General features: G+C 50.2%; 1 protein-coding gene across 1 annotated transcript in view; it reads left to right on the top strand.

The window, feature by feature from the left end:
• The window catches only part of Efcc1 (EF-hand and coiled-coil domain containing 1), a 31,157-nt gene extending 14,959 nt beyond the window's left edge, over positions 1-16,198 (top strand). The window contains 7 exon segments of the mRNA XM_059256768.1: positions 7,888-8,045; positions 9,369-9,513; positions 10,921-11,083; positions 12,784-12,921; positions 14,925-14,988; positions 15,952-16,067; positions 16,069-16,198. Coding sequence (XP_059112751.1) covers positions 7,888-8,045; positions 9,369-9,513; positions 10,921-11,083; positions 12,784-12,921; positions 14,925-14,988; positions 15,952-16,067; positions 16,069-16,089 — 805 coding nt within the window. The 3' untranslated portion in view covers positions 16,090-16,198.
• The last annotated feature ends 1,804 nt before the right edge of the window (positions 16,199-18,002 follow it).

Here is an 18,002-nt window from a genome sequence, read left to right as displayed (position 1 = left end):
GTGCTGCCCTGACATGAGCCAGAAGTTTCCTCTCTTTCTCTCTGTGCTCTCTAAAGTGGTGTCAGAGCCATATTTGGCTGCTAAGTGCTTGGGATGTGGCCAGCGTGGTAGGATGGCTAAAGAAATGGATTTGTAACTTTGCTTGTGGGTGGAGGACCAGGAAGCAAAGGAAGAAAGAAGGGATTGGAAAACAATAAACCACCCCCCAGGACCACACCCCAAATTACTTTATCTTTTGAGACCCTACCTTCTAAAAGGCTTCATCCCCTCACAGTAACAGCAAGCTGGCACCAAGTCTTCAACACATGGGCCTCTAGGGAACATTCTAGATGTATGCCTTGCAGCATCGTGGCTTCAAACCATTAGAGTCGGGGTATGTTGCTGAGTCCTAACAGCTCCCTTGAGGGAGGGGGTGAGAAGGCACAGAGTCAATGGCACAGACTCTGGGAATCAGGTAAAAGGAAACAGCAGACTCATCTATTCAGCAATGGGGAGAGCCTTGTATGCCCTCCTCCCAGCACACAGGCTATGTCCTGATCTGGTGACATTATGTGGTCGCCCCTCATTGGCTAGGCACAATTAGGACCTCTGACATGGCCTGTTGTTAGGCCTTCAAGTAGACTCCAGGTTGGCTCATCTCTTGGCCTCATAGGCCTTATCTTTCTATATATCCACCCTGTTTTTATTTATTATGTGGGCACTCAGCAGGACCCAGAGTTCTCTGCTCAGGCCTTGTTGACCCTACCTCAGGAGGGCTCAGCAACTGGACTGTGCCTGTATTAGGTTGGTTTGCCCAAAAAGCTCTCACCTGTCATTGACTACCAGCCCTGGAAGAATATCCATTCCTGGAGAGCTGCCCAGATGGAGAGGATTAGGCAGTAGCCTTTTGAATTTCAGAGAACCAGGCATGCATAACCTCCTGTGGAGGTCTATTAGCAGGATATCTAAGAGTCATTAACACCTGAAGAGTCACCTTAGTTGATGCCTGCTGCTGTTGAATATGCTGCAGGAGACATTTAAAGAGAATAAGGATTAACAATACCACCCTACCAATCAGGAGGGATCAAATAGCTTTTTAATATTATGCTAAACCTTTTCAAAAAATGAAGAGTCAAAGGCCATAACTTCTGCCCTTGTCTGATTTCAAGATAGATAGTCAGCATTGGGGAGTGTAGAAAAATGGGGAGTGTCCAATAGATTTTGGGGTTACTAGAACCTCCTCTTACTGTCAGGGCTGAGGAGCACCTTGTCTGGAGTTTAAAGGGGCTGGTGTTTCAACAGGCTGTGATCTGCAATCCTTTGCACAATGAAATCCCTTATTTCATCTGGGGCATCAGGTCCTAGGTTTTGCCCAGGAGCAGTTACATGGCAGATGGCCTGGTTTGCAGCATCTCCAGCAAGATCTGTCTACTTGGGGGCCCTTGAGTGTGTTTGTTGCATGCTGCCTGTCCACAAGGAGGATATTCAGGGAAGTTGTGAGGGCAGCAATGGGACCATTACTGGGGTCAAGATCTCTTGTGGCCAGTACCCACTTACAAATGTCCTTATTGTGGACTTCTGTGACCACATTGCAGGTGGGGACATTAAGCCCTTCCCAAACCAATTGTTTGATTAACATTTCCCTAGTAGGGCCCAGGTCTACTCTCTGCTCCACTGCCTCATTAACACATGTGAGAAAAACCAGTAAAAAGTTCCCCTGGCTGTTGAATAAAATTGCAGAAGTAAGCTGAAGAGTCCCTTGGGGTGCATGCCTTAAGAGCTTTGAAGGCTAGATCAGAAACCTGTTGGTAGAAGGCTTGATGGACAATCTGTACCTGATGGACAGGATGGAAAAAGTTACCTCATCCAGTGAGCATGTCAAGGGTTACTAGAATGTTAATTAAGAGGTTCATTTGTGCTTGAGCTTCTGCTTGATCATTGTAAGCCAATTTCCAGCTAAGAAAGGTGGTTGGCTCCAGCACAGCTTTGAGAAGACAATACCAACCACAGTATGTCTGTAGTTGCATTACCCTTTGAATGAGGCCCTATTCAAAATAAGGTGAATCCAGGCCCAACTCATTAGACACCTTCCAGATGAGGGAGAGTTCAGCTATTGGGGTGGGAATCCAGGGCAAGTTTGGCGGCATTTTCCCCCCAGGTTGACTGGAAAGGCTTCTACCTACCTTTGAGGCTGAGGGGGGGCACTACAGCAGCTGGGGGACATAATGCAGTATGAGGGAATTTCCACTTTCTTGGGCAGGTGGATATTGTGGCACTTCACTCCAAGGGTACCTCAACAGAGGTGTAGCCTCCTGCAGTGGTAATGGGGCTGACAGGGAAGCAGCACATGTGGTCTTAACTGTGGCCGTGCTCTCCTCAGCATGTTTTGTCTACCTCATCATCATTGGATGCTGTAGAGAGATCAGACATGGGAGGGGTGGAGGTGATGGAGAGGTTTCCCATTTTGTAGAGGGAGACAGCCGGTAAGCAACAGTCAGAAGATGGCAGCCAACAGGGGTGTAAAATTGTGTTGGACCTTTATGTTTTATACTTAGTGGGGGACTTCCATGGTGTTTTAGGCCACAGCCATATGTCCACATGGTATCTCCAGATGAGGGACAGCATTCAGGAGCCAAGCCTTGGTTCCACCTCCTGGGGGTCAGCCCTTATGTGGAGGTGCTGGGGAAAGCCGAAAGAGAAAAAACATACCTTCCTAACCAGGCAGGCAGACAAACATGACAGACAACACAAAAGAAGGAAAGAAGGGGGGGTCCCAACACTTACTTGCTGAAGGTACTGAAAACACACAACATTGAGGTCTCACTGAAAGACACCATCTTGGGAGTGCTGTTCAGCACCACTAGTAAGGGGAAGGAGATGACCAGAACCTGTTTGGGTGCCAGATGTTGCTGAGTACTAACAACTCCCTCAGGGGAGGGGATGAGAAGATGTGGAGTCAACAGCACAGACTCTGGGAGTCAGGTAAAAGGAAAACGGCAGACTCGTTTATTCAGCCTATTATATACCCTCCTCCCAGCATCCAGGCTGCATCCAGAGCTGGTGACATTGCATGGTTGCCCCTCATTGGCTAGACATGATCAGGACCTCTGACAGCACCTGTTGCTAGGCCCTCCGGCAGACTCATCTCTTGGCCTCATAGGCCTTATCTTCCTACAGGGATACTTGGCTCTCCATGCAAAGGAAGCCTGTCTGGGAAGAGCCCTGCTCTAATGATGCCCCAAAGTGCTCATTACTAGTATTTGAGCATTTGCTAACCATTAGTAAATTACACGTTTTGCAACTCTGTGGGTTTGGTGTCCCGGGTTTTGGCACCAAAATGTTAGTAAATTGCACCAAAAATGTTAGTAAATTGATGGCTGAAACTGCAAGGAGACAGTTCAGCCCTGGAGGGTGAGGTATCCCAGACACCTCAAGCTCCTCAGGACAACAGCTCTACCCTGAAGGTATCCTGGACACCTGGAGCTGTATATCACAGCTGTGATGGCTGAAACTGCAAGGAGACAGTTCAGCCCTGGAGGGCAATTTTTATGACTTCTTGGGAGAGTCAAGCGTGGAACTACTTCAGCAGGGAAGGGTATCCTGACTCTTCGGGAAAGTCAGGGTATTCTGACTCTTTGGGAAAGTCAGGATATACCTGGTGTGATGGGGGATGGTCTCCCCATAGGACACAGCAATCCTGCTCCTCTCCTGGAGAGCCACAATCTCTGGCTCAGTGTTACCAGCTCTCTCATGCTCAATCCACTATGGGATGTCTTAGCAAGGTTCTTCTGTTCAGCTCCCCCTTGCTCAATCCACTATGGGAAGTCTGAGCAGGGTTCTTCTGTTCAGCTCTCCCTTGCTCAATCCACTATGGGATGTCTTAGCAAGGTTCTTCTGTTCAGCTCCCCTCTTGCTCAGTCCACTATGGCATGCCCCAGCAAGGTTCTTCTGTGCACCAGTGAATGAAGGTCTTCACCCAAAACTCTTTTGAGAAAGAGATTTATTTGGGAAGGAGTCGTCTAGGAGAGTAGCTACCTCTACCAGGATAGAGAAAACAGCTCACAACTGATCAGGCAGGGCAGTTTATATAGGATGTCTAGGGGGCGGAGTCAACTGTGATTGGCTAGGTTTTTTTCTGCCCAGGGATTGGCTAGTTTTGTGGACAAGGGGCAGAGATGGCCCTGATTTCAGGGCCAAACTGTGTTTCTTTCACTGACCTTACTTAGCTTTTTGACACTACCTCTAAGGCCAGGGCACATTTCTTCCATTGACTCTGATTCTAGGGGCCAAGAGTATTTCTTTGGTACTGGTTTCAGAGTCAGGGCATGTTTCTTAGTTCATTTCTCTGGCTCAAGTCCCAAACACAGGCTGTGTTTCCTTCCCTGGTCCTGGGCCCTAGAGCCAGGATTCTGCTGTCCTGCTCTGTGATTGGTTGATTTCACAAGTCAGTTGGACAGGGGCAGAGATGGCTCTGATCTGAGCTAAACTGTGTTTCTCTCACTGGCCTTATCTGAGTCATCCTTCCCTAATTCTGGGCTCCAGGTTCGGGGTGGGTTTCTTTAGCCAGCCCCTTTCCCTACACTAACCTCCAGACTCTCCCAAGGCCTGAGCTCTGTTTGCCACATGTATAGAGTACCTGATATAATCACCATTTTCCCTTAAATCATCTCCTTCCTTTGACTTTGTTTCTCTCTCTCTCTCTCTCTCTCTCTCTCTCTCTCTCTCTCTCTCTCTCTCTCTCTTTGCAGTGCTAGCATAGAACCCAGATGCTCACACATACTAGATAAACACTAGCCCTGGCCTACACCTCCAACCCAGCTTAAATAATTTTTAAAGGAAGTCATATCACATCACTATTAAAAAAAATTTAAAGATAATAAACTAATGTGCTCACTATTTTTAGGAGACATTGAAATAAATACTTAGCTGGATAGACACAGTCTCCCTGTTCATCTGGGTGCCTCCTAAATTCATCTCAAACATCAGGGAAGGCAGGCACTCTATTACTTCATTTCATAATCAATACAGGGTAGAGCCCCATCATTGTTCACTGGTGAACAAGTCAGGAAATGAAATGAGGCAGTTCAGAGGGGGTGAGGGAGCTATAGAGTTCACACAGCAAAGTCGTGGTCTCCTGCAGGGTAGTGGCAGCTTCTGAGGCCTCTTGGCATCACAGAACCAAGAAGGGAGTCTGTCAGGAACTGGGAGCTTCTAGGATGGAAGGGAGACAATGCAACATCTGGCTCCTGTCAGACTGTTTAAGCCTCTGGGCTGGCAGCCAGATGTGGCCATGGACTGAAACATGGAAGCTGTCAGAGGCTCAGTGGTGTTCCAGGAGGGTGTGGATGTGGCCATCGGGAGGGAACACCCAGCCACACAGAAGACCTGGGTCTAAGGAAGAGTGGACGTCACCAGAGTTCATTTCTCCAGGACCATCAAGCCACCAGGGAGGCTCCAACAATGCTTTCTGAACCACTGACATCCTGACATCTCCCAGAAACACCCTTACTCTACTGAGGATACCAAAAGAGAATGGTACCCAATAAGGTACCTAGAGAACACAGGCCAGGGAAGTATAGCGTGTCTCCTGGTGACTTACCAAGGGATTTTCCTGCTGTGTTGAGCACAGAGGACTCAGTTAAATCCCAGTTAGCAGATAGGAGCCACACGGGACGCTCAGAAAATGGTTCTGCCTCTTCAGCCAACCTGGGGTTCTTGGGAAATTCAGAAGTTTTTCCTCACCTGACTTCCTTGCCATGACCCTGCCTCGGGGGTTTCCTCTTCCCAAATCCTTGTATGTGACCTGTAGTCCCCAAAGCTGACAGTGGCTATACTGTATCACTCCAGGACTTCCTTCCCCTTCGGTAAGGCCTAGAGGGTGGTCTGGAGAAAGAAGTTCAAGGGTCCTCTATTTCTGAGGTAGGCAGATAGCTCTGGTTCTCTGTGTCTCCATTTCCTTCTCTGTGAAATGGGGACAATGGCATTATTTATTGCTATGGTTGAAAGGGAAAATGTTTGGACACTTAGTCTTAAGATGTCTGGGGAGAGTATGGAACCTTAAGGGGATGAAGCTTAACTGGAAGAAGTTGTTGGGGGAGGGGGTCACAGGTAGTTAGTTTTTTGTCAACTTGACATCAGCTAGAGAGTCATTTGGAAAGAGGGAACCTCAAATGAGAAAATGTTCTTACCAGATTTTCTTGGTACAAGCCTGTGCTGCATTTTATTTAGTGATTAATGTGGGAGAATCCAACCCATTGTGTGTGGTGCCACCCCTGGGCAGATGGTCCTGAGTTCTATAAGAAAGCAGGTGAAGAAAGTCATTATGAACAAGCCAGTAAGCATCGTTCCTCCATAGCCTCTGCATCAGCTCCTACCTTCAGGTTCCTACCCTGAGTTCTTGCCCTGGCATCCCTGGATGATGGACTACAAGCTGTAAGATGAAATAAACCTCTTCCTCTCCAAGTTGCTTTAAGTCATGATGTTTTACCACAGCATAGAAACCCATCACTAAGACAGCAAGAATTGCTGGGCAGTGGTGGCGCACACCTTTAGTCTCAGCACTTGAGAGGCAGAGACAGGAGGATCTCTGTGAGTTTGTGGCCAGCCTGGTATACAGAGTGACCAGGACAGCCAGGACTACACAGAGAACCCCAGTTTTGAAAAAAAAAAAGATAAATAATTAAGTAGGTAAATAAAAATGTTAATTTTATATCAGTTTTTTTTTTCTCTGTTATCTGACCTTGTGAACTGCAGGGATGTAGAAAACAAATGTTCGAAACATGGGAACCTTGGAGTGTCGAGGAGACTGATGGGGAATGAAGTGAGTTTTCCAAATCCCAGGGAGTGGAGATTCCTCAGTTAAAGGCTTTCATGGCCAAGACATAGAATGTAATAAGAATTATGTAAAAATATGTTGGAAAGAAAAGAGTCTAGCCAGGCACAGTGGTATATGTCTGTAATCCCAACATGGACTACAACAGTGAGACACTGTCTCTTTAAAAATAAAAAAGTGAAAGGTGTAAACTTTTGAAAATTTCACATAGGGCTGGGGAAATGGCTGAGCCTTTCAAAGCTCTAGCTGCTCTTCCAGAGGAAACAGGCTCAATTCCCAGCAGTTCCCACAGCCATCTGTAACTTCAGTCCCAAAGGATCCAACACCTCTTCTGGCCTCCGTGGGCACCAGGCACACGTGTGGTGCACAGAAACACATGCAATCAAAACATCCATATACATAAAATAAATTAATATTAAAAATCCACCCACCCAGACTGGAGAGTTGGAGCACCAGTTAGGAACACTCACGGTTCTTGCAGAGGACCCAGGTTCAGTTCCCAGCACCCATGTGGTGGCTCACAACCATCTGTAACTCTAGTTCCAGGGGCTCCTGTGCCCTCTTCTGGCTTCCATGGGCACCCAGCATACACACAGCACCCAGTACACAGACATATGCAGGTAAAACATTCATACTCATAAAATAAAAATAAATATTTTTTAAATGTCAGCCATATAAGTCCAGAGTTGGCTAGCTGCAGGACTGGCTAGCTCGGCCTCTAAGATGTCGGGGCTCTTACCCAGCTACTGAGCAATTGTCTCAGATACTCGTTCAAGGTCACACTGTGACTGCTGCAACCAAGTACAGCATCACCTCATAACTGTCCCCAAAAAGGGCATTTCCTTTCTCATGGTTCTTGTTATACAGATGGAAAGCTGTCTCATAGTGTCTGCAGATCTTGCCTTACATCCCATTTTCTAAAATTGGGTTTCACATCTGTTCCTTGTTGGCAAAGAAAACTGGAACCTATCTTAACATGCTTTCTAGCCTATGAGAGCCTGACTTTGCCAGGACAATGGTGGCTTACCTGTGCAGAATAAAAAATGTCTCAAAACATATCTCTCCCCTACCCACAGGTCAGAGGGACCTCAGCTCCTAAACCCCCTACAAGCCAGTGTACAGCCAGAAAACAAGAACGTTGAACCTAAGGCTAGAGGAACCCGAGGTGTGGACACCACTTCAGAGGTAGCCCAGCAGTCGGACACCAGCTTAAGGAGCAGAGACACAGATGAAGGTCAGTCCCCACATGCCCAGCCTGCTGCTAGGCCCATGCCTCATCCCTGCTTGTGAGGGCTCAAGTATAGACAAAACCCCACCCTGCTACTCAGGCTGGCTTGTAGCACCCTGAACGGCTTGTCTTGTGGTGTCTTCACGAGAACCCGAACCTTGGAAATCAGGGCAGCTCACCTCCACAGTGTGCCAGGGACTAGGTCTCCATCCCACACTCCAAGGCCCAGAGCCCTTCTACCTACCCCTGCCTTGGGCACCAGGACAATGCAGATGAGTTACAGAGAAGGAATCAAGGGAGGGACATATACTGTCAATACTAGGAACATTGTCATGAGAAGTCCTTGCAGTGGTTCTGGGTGGCCCAACCAGACAGTGGAGCCCTGAGGAACCATAGGTGATGGCAGGAGGGGGTAATAAATGTCCAGAGCCAGGGACCCCTGATGCCTGTGTCAAGAAGCTTCCAAGGTCCCCCATGAGGTAAAGTCTCATTTTGGTTTTAAGTACTGCTTCAAGTAGGGGAGTCTGAAAGTATCATGTCAGTCAGCATGAACTTCTCAGGCTAGAAGACAAGTATGAGTTCTCAGAAGAGTCTACAGACTTGGAGCCGCCTCTAATGCCTAGCTGCCCCCCTTCCTGTCCTGAGATTACTCACTCTCAGTAGGCATGTCCTCCCTGGCTCCACCCCATGTCCAGGCCTCCAAGCCCAGAACTGGAAGACCAGCCCTCCTCTGAGTTCATTTTGGCCAAACACTCACTGACCCCCACATTGTTTTCTGAGGGTTGCCAGCTCTTCCAGAACCTTCACTATGCCTCTGATTGGCACAGCCTGATGGGTACAGAAAAGGGTCAGGCACTCTAGGAGACTTTGGTCTGCTCCAGGGGACGAGGGCTTCGGTTGGGCAATAGGCCGGGGCAGCTCTCATCACCCACTCCAGTCAGGATGAAGTTCATCAAAGCTGTTGGGGACCACAGGCCACATGTTGGACACCTCTTCTTCCACAACCCCCCAAAACTGAGAACTGAAAGTCTTCTGACCTGATGCTAACATCCTGCAAAGCCCTTATCCAGTGCCCCAATCCAGGTGCTTGTCCTGAAGTGGAACTGATGCTCAACCCTGACACCAGACATGCTTCCTCACGTGTCACCTGAGGAAATGGAAGACATGAGGGCTGGAGCTCAGGGGTTCCCATGCAATTCCCCAGGGCCCTGGGCCAGTAACGGGAAGGGGACAGTGTCACCAGTACCTCACTTCACGCATGTTCCTGAGGAGGGCTGGATGGTGCTCAGGTTGGGTCTCCAGTTCCTAGATGATATGTTTCCCCAGCAGAGGATGAGCAGCTGTTCCGCTCCGTGGAAGGCCAGGCCGTCTCTGAGGAAGAAGAAGAAGAAGAAGAAAGATTGCAGGAAAAGTCAAGGCCCCCACAGGCCCGTGTCGAGGTATCTCTGGTGCAGCCCTCAGACTGTGTGAGTAGGTAAGTGTCTGGATAGCCCTGGCCTGGCAGTGGAGACCAGAAACACAGAACCCCCAGGAAGGCAGCTTTGCCTTGCAGAGCCCTTCACACATGCTTCAACATGAGAAGCTGATGGTTGAAGGATACAGCCATACTTGGCCCCTGACAACCCCTCCTGGGAGTCATAGCTCAAACGTTGAAAAGCATCCCACCAAGCACAAGGATGAAGTGAGAAGACGCTCAAGAGCATAGCCTGTGGGGGAATTCGGTCCCCACCAGCCATCACTCCCTTGATCACTGTCCCAAGACCTGTTTGTTCCATTTCTGTCACTTTTGAGCTATCCATCACTTCCTACAACACAGTTCAAAGCCCTCCCCTCTCCCCAGCCTGGCCCTGGGCTGGTTCTTTCTCAGCTACCCACCAGTGTTGCCCTTGTATCATCTTAAAGGATAATGAAAATGAGCTCGGTACCCATGGGTATCCCAAATTGCCTGGTTTTTCTGGGCTGCGGTCTCCTTGTCTTGAAGGTGGGTCTGTAACACTGTCTTCGAGGACATGAGGTCAGGATGTAAGATGCTTTCAGGGACAGTACGTTTATTACACTGGGAAGTGCTATGGCTTTCAGGGGTGGTTGTATCACCCATTCTTTATGTCCATACAAAGCACTTAAGTACCTGCTTGTGTGCCAGGCAAAGTTTGAGCCATTGAGACAATAATAACGAGAAGGCTGCCATGCTGTCCTGGTCCCTCTACTGTAGGGAGCTAGGGCAGAGAGTGTGAAGACAGGGAGGGTGGGAAGAGACCTGGAGGCAATTCTGTCAAGCAATGTAGATGGTGTGAGAGGGTCCAGGGGGAACAGCAGGCAGAGGCTCTGGGGCAGGCTGAGTGTGCTGGTGGTGGTGGGGTTGGTTTTAAATGCAGCACTTTTACTCTTCGAGGAAAGGTCAGGAGGCATGACAAAACCCAGTATCAGAGCTTTATTATGAGGAAGGGGGAGTGGGGGCGGTGACAGATGAGTGCATGGCCAGGCCTGTGGAAGAGACGCGTGAGGAGGAGGAAGAGAGAGGGGAGGAGTCTGTAACTGGCTTTTTAAGGATCTCCCTGCATATGCTCACGTGGACTTACAGAGCTATGCCACGCCACGCATGCACAAATTGTGTGACCACGCAGCACACGGATGACACAAGACATAAGACCCCTTGCTTAGCTACTGAACTGCACGTGAGCGGTCATGAAGCTGGAGGAGTGGCAGAACCCTAACAGTGGGGGTGTCAGCCAGGTTGGAGGGGACACCTCTGGCAGTCCCTCTGAGAAGCCAAGGGGCTCCAGGAAGATGCTGAGCAGGCAGGCTCCATGACAACATCTGCTTTCAGTGCTGTAGCCCAGGGACAGCAGGTCCCTGAAGTTCTGGCTTCTCTCTCCTGCAGGTGTGATGGGCAGACAACTGAGACGCTCAAGACTTCCTTTGGCCACTGTGATGGTGCTGACCGCATCTGCACCTTAGAGCTGGAGACCCATGTCACCAGGCTTGGGGATCAGCTGCAGACCCTGGGCTGCAGCGGGAAGACCCTGGGGACACCGGAGAAGGAGGTCAGCAGGGCCCTAAGATCCTAGATCTTACGGCAGGAGGGACTTGCAGTCCCATAGCCACTCACAGAGCTGTGAACAGAGCTCAGTAGGTGTGGTTTCCTCTCATTTCACTTTATGGGAACTTTTGATAGCCAGTCACAGAATCCCACCCCAGATTAGCTTGGTTACAAAGGAGAAGCTCACAAGAACTGAGGGGGACAGCTGACGGGCTGCAGGCACAACTGTCAGAGCACAAACATGTCGTCTCCTGTCTGTGTCTCTGAAACCTCAGCCTTGAGTCACGGTAGGGATCGTCAAGGATGGCGTTTAACAATTCAGTTTAAAATAAATCTCAGTTGGCTCTATTTGGTATTCTAGAACCAGGCAATGCTTCAGCATATTGAGTGTCTAATGCACACAGAAGGACTAGTTGAGTTCCTGAAAGGAAGGATGAGGAGGTGACCGATGGGTAACAGGTAATGGCAGGTTCCTACAGGTCATGTGTTTTGGTAAAGATTAAGGTAGACAAAATATCATTCCAGGCCCATTGGGGAAGTCACCCTTGACTTCTCCAGGAACACATGGCAGCCAGGTCTCCCCGTGCTCTGGACTCAGGGTGGAAGCTAAGCCCTGAACAGTGGAGAGTCGTGGGTCAGAGCAGGGCCCACAGTATATGCCAGAGCAGGCTGCCTGGCTTCAGTGCCAGCCCTAGTACCTGTGTGATGCTGTGCTTCTTTCAGCATCTCTGTGCCTCAGTTTCCAAGTTTGTCACAGGGCCACTATGCATGTGTCAAGTGAGTAGATGTGGGTGGTGAGCTCTTGACAGCTCAGCTCTGACTGTCAACGTCTGGAGAAGACCACCCAGGATTCTAGTTTGGTCTGCTGTATTTTGGGTTGTGTTTCCATTCTTACCACAGCGCTGTTCCCTGAGACCCTGATCCTGATACCCAGGATCTCCCCAGCAGACAGCTGCTGGGAAAGGGCCACCGTCAGATGTGAAGTACGAACTGGCAGTCAGGGAGCACCCAAGAAAAGGTACAGCTGTCACTTTTCTAAGTAAACTTCAAGGTGACAGAGCAGGAAGGCTCCAGAATGGGCCAGTGTCTAGTCCTCTCTGAGGTGGGTGGATCCACAGAGTCTTTTGTACTCCTGCCCAAAGCCAGAGGGAATCATGAGCACCCTGGTAATAAGGGGTGCCTGTCACATGACATGCCTGGTTTAGGGGGTGAGCGTCAGACATTTCCTCTGTCATCAACTCTGGGACCCTGGCGGCACTCCTGGCCACACGGCTGTGGAAAGGTGGACAGATGCCTGGAATGTCCTTTCAGCCAGGGCCCTAGGACAAGATGGAACGGGAACTATCGACTAGCCTACAGTATGCTCCTTCTGTGTAAGCCAGTCACATGGATTTCTCCTGGTTGCCACCAACACAGACTCATCAAACAGAAAAGAAACCAAAAAGTAGAAAAGAGAGAATGGGAGTTGTTAGACTAGAGAAGCGGGTATGTCTGCTCACCATCCTGCTCACCATGCAGTTTAGGGCAGGCACTTAGCTTCTCTGGCCCCAGGGTGGTTTATCTGCATGGCTACCTTACATGCAAGAGGCCAGATTAGGTGATCTCTGCCAAAGTGCCAGGGAGGCCAGCAACCTTGCTAGGGAGCTATGAACACCCATCGCGGGGAAAGAGCTGTAAGAAACGCACTGAGACCCTTTACCCCAGGCGGAACTGCAGCGGATGGTGGAGATGGAGCATCTGAGGCTGGAGCTGCAGATGGTGGAGACAGAGCGGGTACGACTGTCGCTGCTGGAAGAGAAGCTGGTGGACGTGCTGCAACTCCTGCAGAGGCTCCGGGACCTGGTGGGAACATGGGGGGTCCTGGAGGGAAGCGGGGGGGGGGGGGGGGCTGGAGGTGAGCTGGGAGACCCAGAGGAAGACGTTGGTGAGACAGGCCAAGGCGAGTTTATAGGGGACCTGAGGGCAACACTGTGGGGAGCCAGGGGAGGTCAGGAGGCTGAGGGGAGCCTGTGGCAGGCCCAGGGCTCTGGTTCCCACAGTCAGCAGGTGCTCCTCAGAATCGAGGCTCCGAGAAGCCACCTAGAAGCCACCTAGAGAGGATATTCCAGATCATTTTAGGAGTCTGGTGTAACTGTAATTAAAGCCCAGAGCTGGCTATCGAGATGACTCCCCAGGTAAAGCCACAGACCTGAGTTCTATCTCTAGAACCATTGATAAGGTGAAGAAGAAAACACATAGTGTTGACCTCTGACCTCCATACATGTGCCATGGCATACATGCCCACACATATGCATACACATACAATAATAATAAATAAGTAATTTTTAAAGACCAAAGGAGTTTAACCAAGAAAGAATAATGTAACATCTCTTTTAAACACGGCTGCATGGCTGGGGAGATGGCTCAGTGGTTAAGGGCACTCACTGTGGGTTCCAGGACAGCCAGGGCTATGTAGAGAGACTTTGTCTCAAACAAGCAAAAACAATAACAAAAGAGCACCCACTGCTCTCCAGAGGACCAGGGTTCAATTCCCAGCACCCACATGGCAGCTCACAACCAACTGCAACTCCAATCCCAAGGGATCTAACACCTTGTGGCCTCTGCACTCACCCAGCACACACGGTACACACAGACATACAAGTGAGCAAAACGCCATACACATAAAATTAAACAAAATAGTTAAAAAATAAACATGGCTTTAAATTATTAAAGACCAGAAGACTTGGCACAGTGGTGCCTGTAATCTCAGCACTAGAGAGGCTGAGGCAGGAGGATTGCCACAAGTGTGAGTCCAGCCTGGCAGATTCTACATCAAAAAAAAATTTTTGGTTGTTTCTAGCTTGTTTGTTTGTTTGTTGTTTTTCAAGGCAGGGTTTCTCTGTGTAACGGCCCTGGCTGTCCTAAAACTAGCTTTGTAGACCAGGCTGGCCTCAAACTCTCAGAGATTAGGATGCCTCTGCCTCCTAAGTGCTGGGATTAAAGGTGTGCCCCACCACCGCCAGAAGAAAAAAAAAAATTTAACTAGCCAGGAATGCTGGCACATACTCAATCCCAGCACTTGGGAGGCAGAGACAGGGGGAGCTCTGAGAGTCCACTTTTGCTGTACATCAGGCTGCCAGGGACATGGCTGCCCAGGTCTGGCCCCGTATCACGTAGCCGGGCAGACAAAGAGCTGGGAATGAGCCTGAGAGGGCCGAGGCCCAGCCCAGTCCCAGAAGCAGTGAGGTGTGTAGTGTTTTCTTTGTTTTGGTTTGTTTGCTTCTGAGACAGGATCTCACTATGTAGCCCAGGCTAGCCTGGAAATCTTGGTCCTGCTTCCACCTCCTGAGTGCTGGGATTGCAGGTGTGGCCCTGGCCCTCTTTCTCTCTGGTCATTCCTTTCTACACAGCCTCACATTGCTTAGAAGCCCTCACTAAACAACTTGACTTGAGGAGCAGATGAACAAATGCTTAAGGACCTTGGTCACCGTTTTCCCCCCGGTTCATTGGTCCTGTGGTGGAATGGAGCCTGCACACTGCTCCACCCTACCCACTGAGGGTCTCGGAGAAGCCAGTGTGGCCAGCCTTGGGGGTGGGAGGCAGGGAGGGAGTCCAGAGTAAGAAGACAAGATGAGAGGACAGGAAGGGAGGATGGGGCAGGAAGGGAGGGTGGGGCAGGAAGGGAGGGGGGCAGGAAGGGAGAGTGGGGAGGAAGGGAGGATGGGGGCAGGAAGGGGTAAAGAGGAACATTGAGAGGGGATGTGGGACCAGCCCCAAGGAACTTCATGGAAGCTTCCAGGAGTCTCTACTCTCCACCTGCTGGGTGGGACATGATCTGATCCAGCCTCTCTCCATCTCTCTTGAAGAACATATCAAAAAGAGCCCTGGGGAAGATTTTGCTGACCGCCCTGGACCGGAATCCCTCACCGGGTAGGCAAGAGCGCCTTGCAGAGAATGGATGGCAGCTGTGGGGTGTCTGGACCAAAACTCCGGCACTGTCTGCAGAACATCCGCTCTGATCCCACCCCAATGCCTGCAGGCCATAGTCAAGAAAGACTTCAAAAGCAGACGCAACTGTCTGACCAAAACAGAGCTGCAGAGCCGCAGGCAGCTGGGACAACTAGAAGCCACCATGGGCACAGCTGGCAAGGGTGGGGTAGCCTGCTGGCAAGTCAGACTGCACTGCTCACTGAGCCCACGGTGGCCCAGGACCCAGGCAGTGCCTCTGTGCTTGAAGTCCCCCAGCTCTGACAGCTGACCTATCAGAAGGGAGTCACCCGGCATACAGTCAAGAACCAGCCTGCAGGTGTCTGGGATTTGCCTACAGCTCCAGCCCTGTGGCCTCCGCTGCCCAGGCGAAGCTGAGAGCAGCGTAACTCCACCAGCGGTGCCCTGCACCGGACCCTGCCTCCCAGGGCCTCCCAGGGAGAGATAGGTGAGCCTTCACCTGCTGGCAGGATCTTAAAACAGCCCATTGCCAGTGGAGACAAGGAGTATGTAGGACAGCGGTTCTCAACCTTCCTAATGCTGCGACCTTTAATACAGTTCCTCATGCTGTGGTGACCCCCCCAACCATAAAATTACTTTGTTGCTTACTTCATAACTGTAATTTTGCTACTGTTATGAATTGTAATGTAATATCTGATATGCAGGGTATCTGATATGTGGCCCCTATGAAAATGTTGTTTGACCCCAGGAGTCACGACCCACCAGTTGAGAACTACTGATCTAGGTGTTAAGAAGAAACACAGGGGCAGGTTGGGCAGGACTGGGCAGGGCTGGGCAGGGCTGGGCAGTGGTATGGGGCAAGTGGTAGGCAAGCCTGTAGCAGCCTGAAGAGAGAAGTGACTCTGTGGACAAGATAAAGAAATCCACCCTTTTGTTTCTCTCCAGAGGGTACACGTGGCACCTTGGCCATCCTGGACGCCTTGCACCAAGCCTTGGTTGGCTGTGAGCTCCTGCAGAGAAATCCCTCAGCACCAGCATCCACAGCTCCTGCACACACAAACCCCCTTCCTCATCTCCTGCTGAGCTCACTGACCCAGTCATGGGCCACCATGGTCTTTCTATCCATCATCAGACCAGCCTTGACCACAACCAGACTTGCCTCCTTGGTGAACCTGACGACCATGGGACTTGCATTGGCAGTCACTGGACCAACCTTCACAGCCAAACTGACTTCCATCACAGGAGCCTTCTCAGTCATCCTGAGCACCATCAGCCCAGCCTCCCTGGTCAAGCCGTCCACTGCTGGTCTGTCTTCCACTGTCTGAACACCCTCCACAAATGGTTGGACTGTTATCACTTCCTCAGAACTCTGCAGCCAAGGCTCCTTCCAAAACTGGGTGCGTCTGGCAGCTACTCCTTCCTTGGGCCTCTCACATCCTCCCGGAACCCCACATTGAAACCTTGCAGTTGCTAGATCAGCCTGTACCTGAGGCTATTGCCCTTATGCTGAGCACAGTACACGGTACATTCCAGAATCTCTGCCCTGCTTGCTCCAGCTGACTGACCTGTGTTATTTGGCCTGCTCAAGAAGGACCAGTTCTGCACCCTGATCAGGCTATATGTGTGCTAGAACTTAGTGTGGACAAATGTGCAAGGAACAAACTCCAGGAGACCAGGAAAAGAGGAACCCACACTTTGGCAAGTCTAACTTTGTGAGCTCTGCTATGACCTCACAGGAAAAAGATAGAAGAGCATCATGGAATGCTTCTGGGAGGAAGAGGCAATTGACCAGTGTGGAATATAACTAGTGCATCCCGGGTTTTATTTTGCTGTTTTTCTGGTGCCAGGGATGTCCCAGCACTGCCAGAGCTCCCCCGCCAAGCACACCCCTGACCTCACTCTGCTCTTTTCAACAAGCTGCCTTTCCACTGGAGCGTGACAGGCACAGGTTTCATTAGAAGCCTTGACTAACCGAGAGAAGGAACATTCTCGCAGCCGAATCCCCAGAGCTGGCCTGTCCCAGCCAAGTGAGAGGAAACCAAAGACAAGTTCAGGCCCACCGAAACAGCGTGATCATAGGGTCTATATTCAGTTCTGTTGTTTTACACTCTTTGAAGAGGATCTCCCTATATTACTTAGGCTGGTCTCAGACTTCTGGGTTCAAGCAGTCCTCCTGCCTCCCAGGTATCTGGGACAATAGGCTATAGTAGCACACCCAGCTAGCTAATCTTGGCATGACAGAACACCTCCCTCCCCCCCACCCGCCCCCACTTTTGATTACGACGACATCACTAAAGGCTCAGCTCCTGGAATTCCTCACCCAACACATGGAGTCAGCCTTTAGCAAAAGACGATCAAACCGAAGAGACAGTCATCCATGGTTGTATCAGCAAGTCAGGGAAGCATCAGACCAGGAATTTGAAACAACTGGTTACCCAGCAGCTCTAATGGAGGAGGCCAGCAACATGCAAGACCATGTGAGTAACATGGGAGGATGCATGTTCCATGGAAGAGTCAGGAATTGCTAGGAATCCTACCAACTGAGCAGAGTGAAGAGCACTCGGTAGGCTCAGAGACAAGTGCACAGGATGAGGAAAGACTCCCAGCGCCTAAGGATAAGTCCTACCAACTTCTAAAGATGAACACCAAGGATGAAAAGACTAGGAACAGGGAACAGAAAATATGAGAACTGTTGGGCAACTACAACATGTATTTAAAAGGGGGGACACAGACAACAGTCCAAACAATATTGACTTTGAATTCCCAAAACTCCAGTCAGACGCCAAAGCACAGAGCCAGAAGACTCACAAAACACAAGCAGAATACATGCAAAACAAACAATAAAAACGGCATCAGAGCCAGGCATGGTGATGCACACCTGTAATCCCATCACTCCGGAAGCTGAGGCAGGAGGATCAGGAGTTTACAGCCAGCCCAAGCTGGACAGTGAGAGCCTGTCTCAAAATGACAACAGGGAGGAAAAAGAGTGAAACCCT

This window comes from Peromyscus eremicus, chromosome 3 (assembly GCF_949786415.1).
Source record: "Peromyscus eremicus chromosome 3, PerEre_H2_v1, whole genome shotgun sequence".
Classification (NCBI taxonomy): Eukaryota; Metazoa; Chordata; class Mammalia; order Rodentia; family Cricetidae; genus Peromyscus; species Peromyscus eremicus.
Note: the sequence above shows the minus strand (reverse complement) of the source record. Positions and strands in the feature narration are given on the sequence as shown.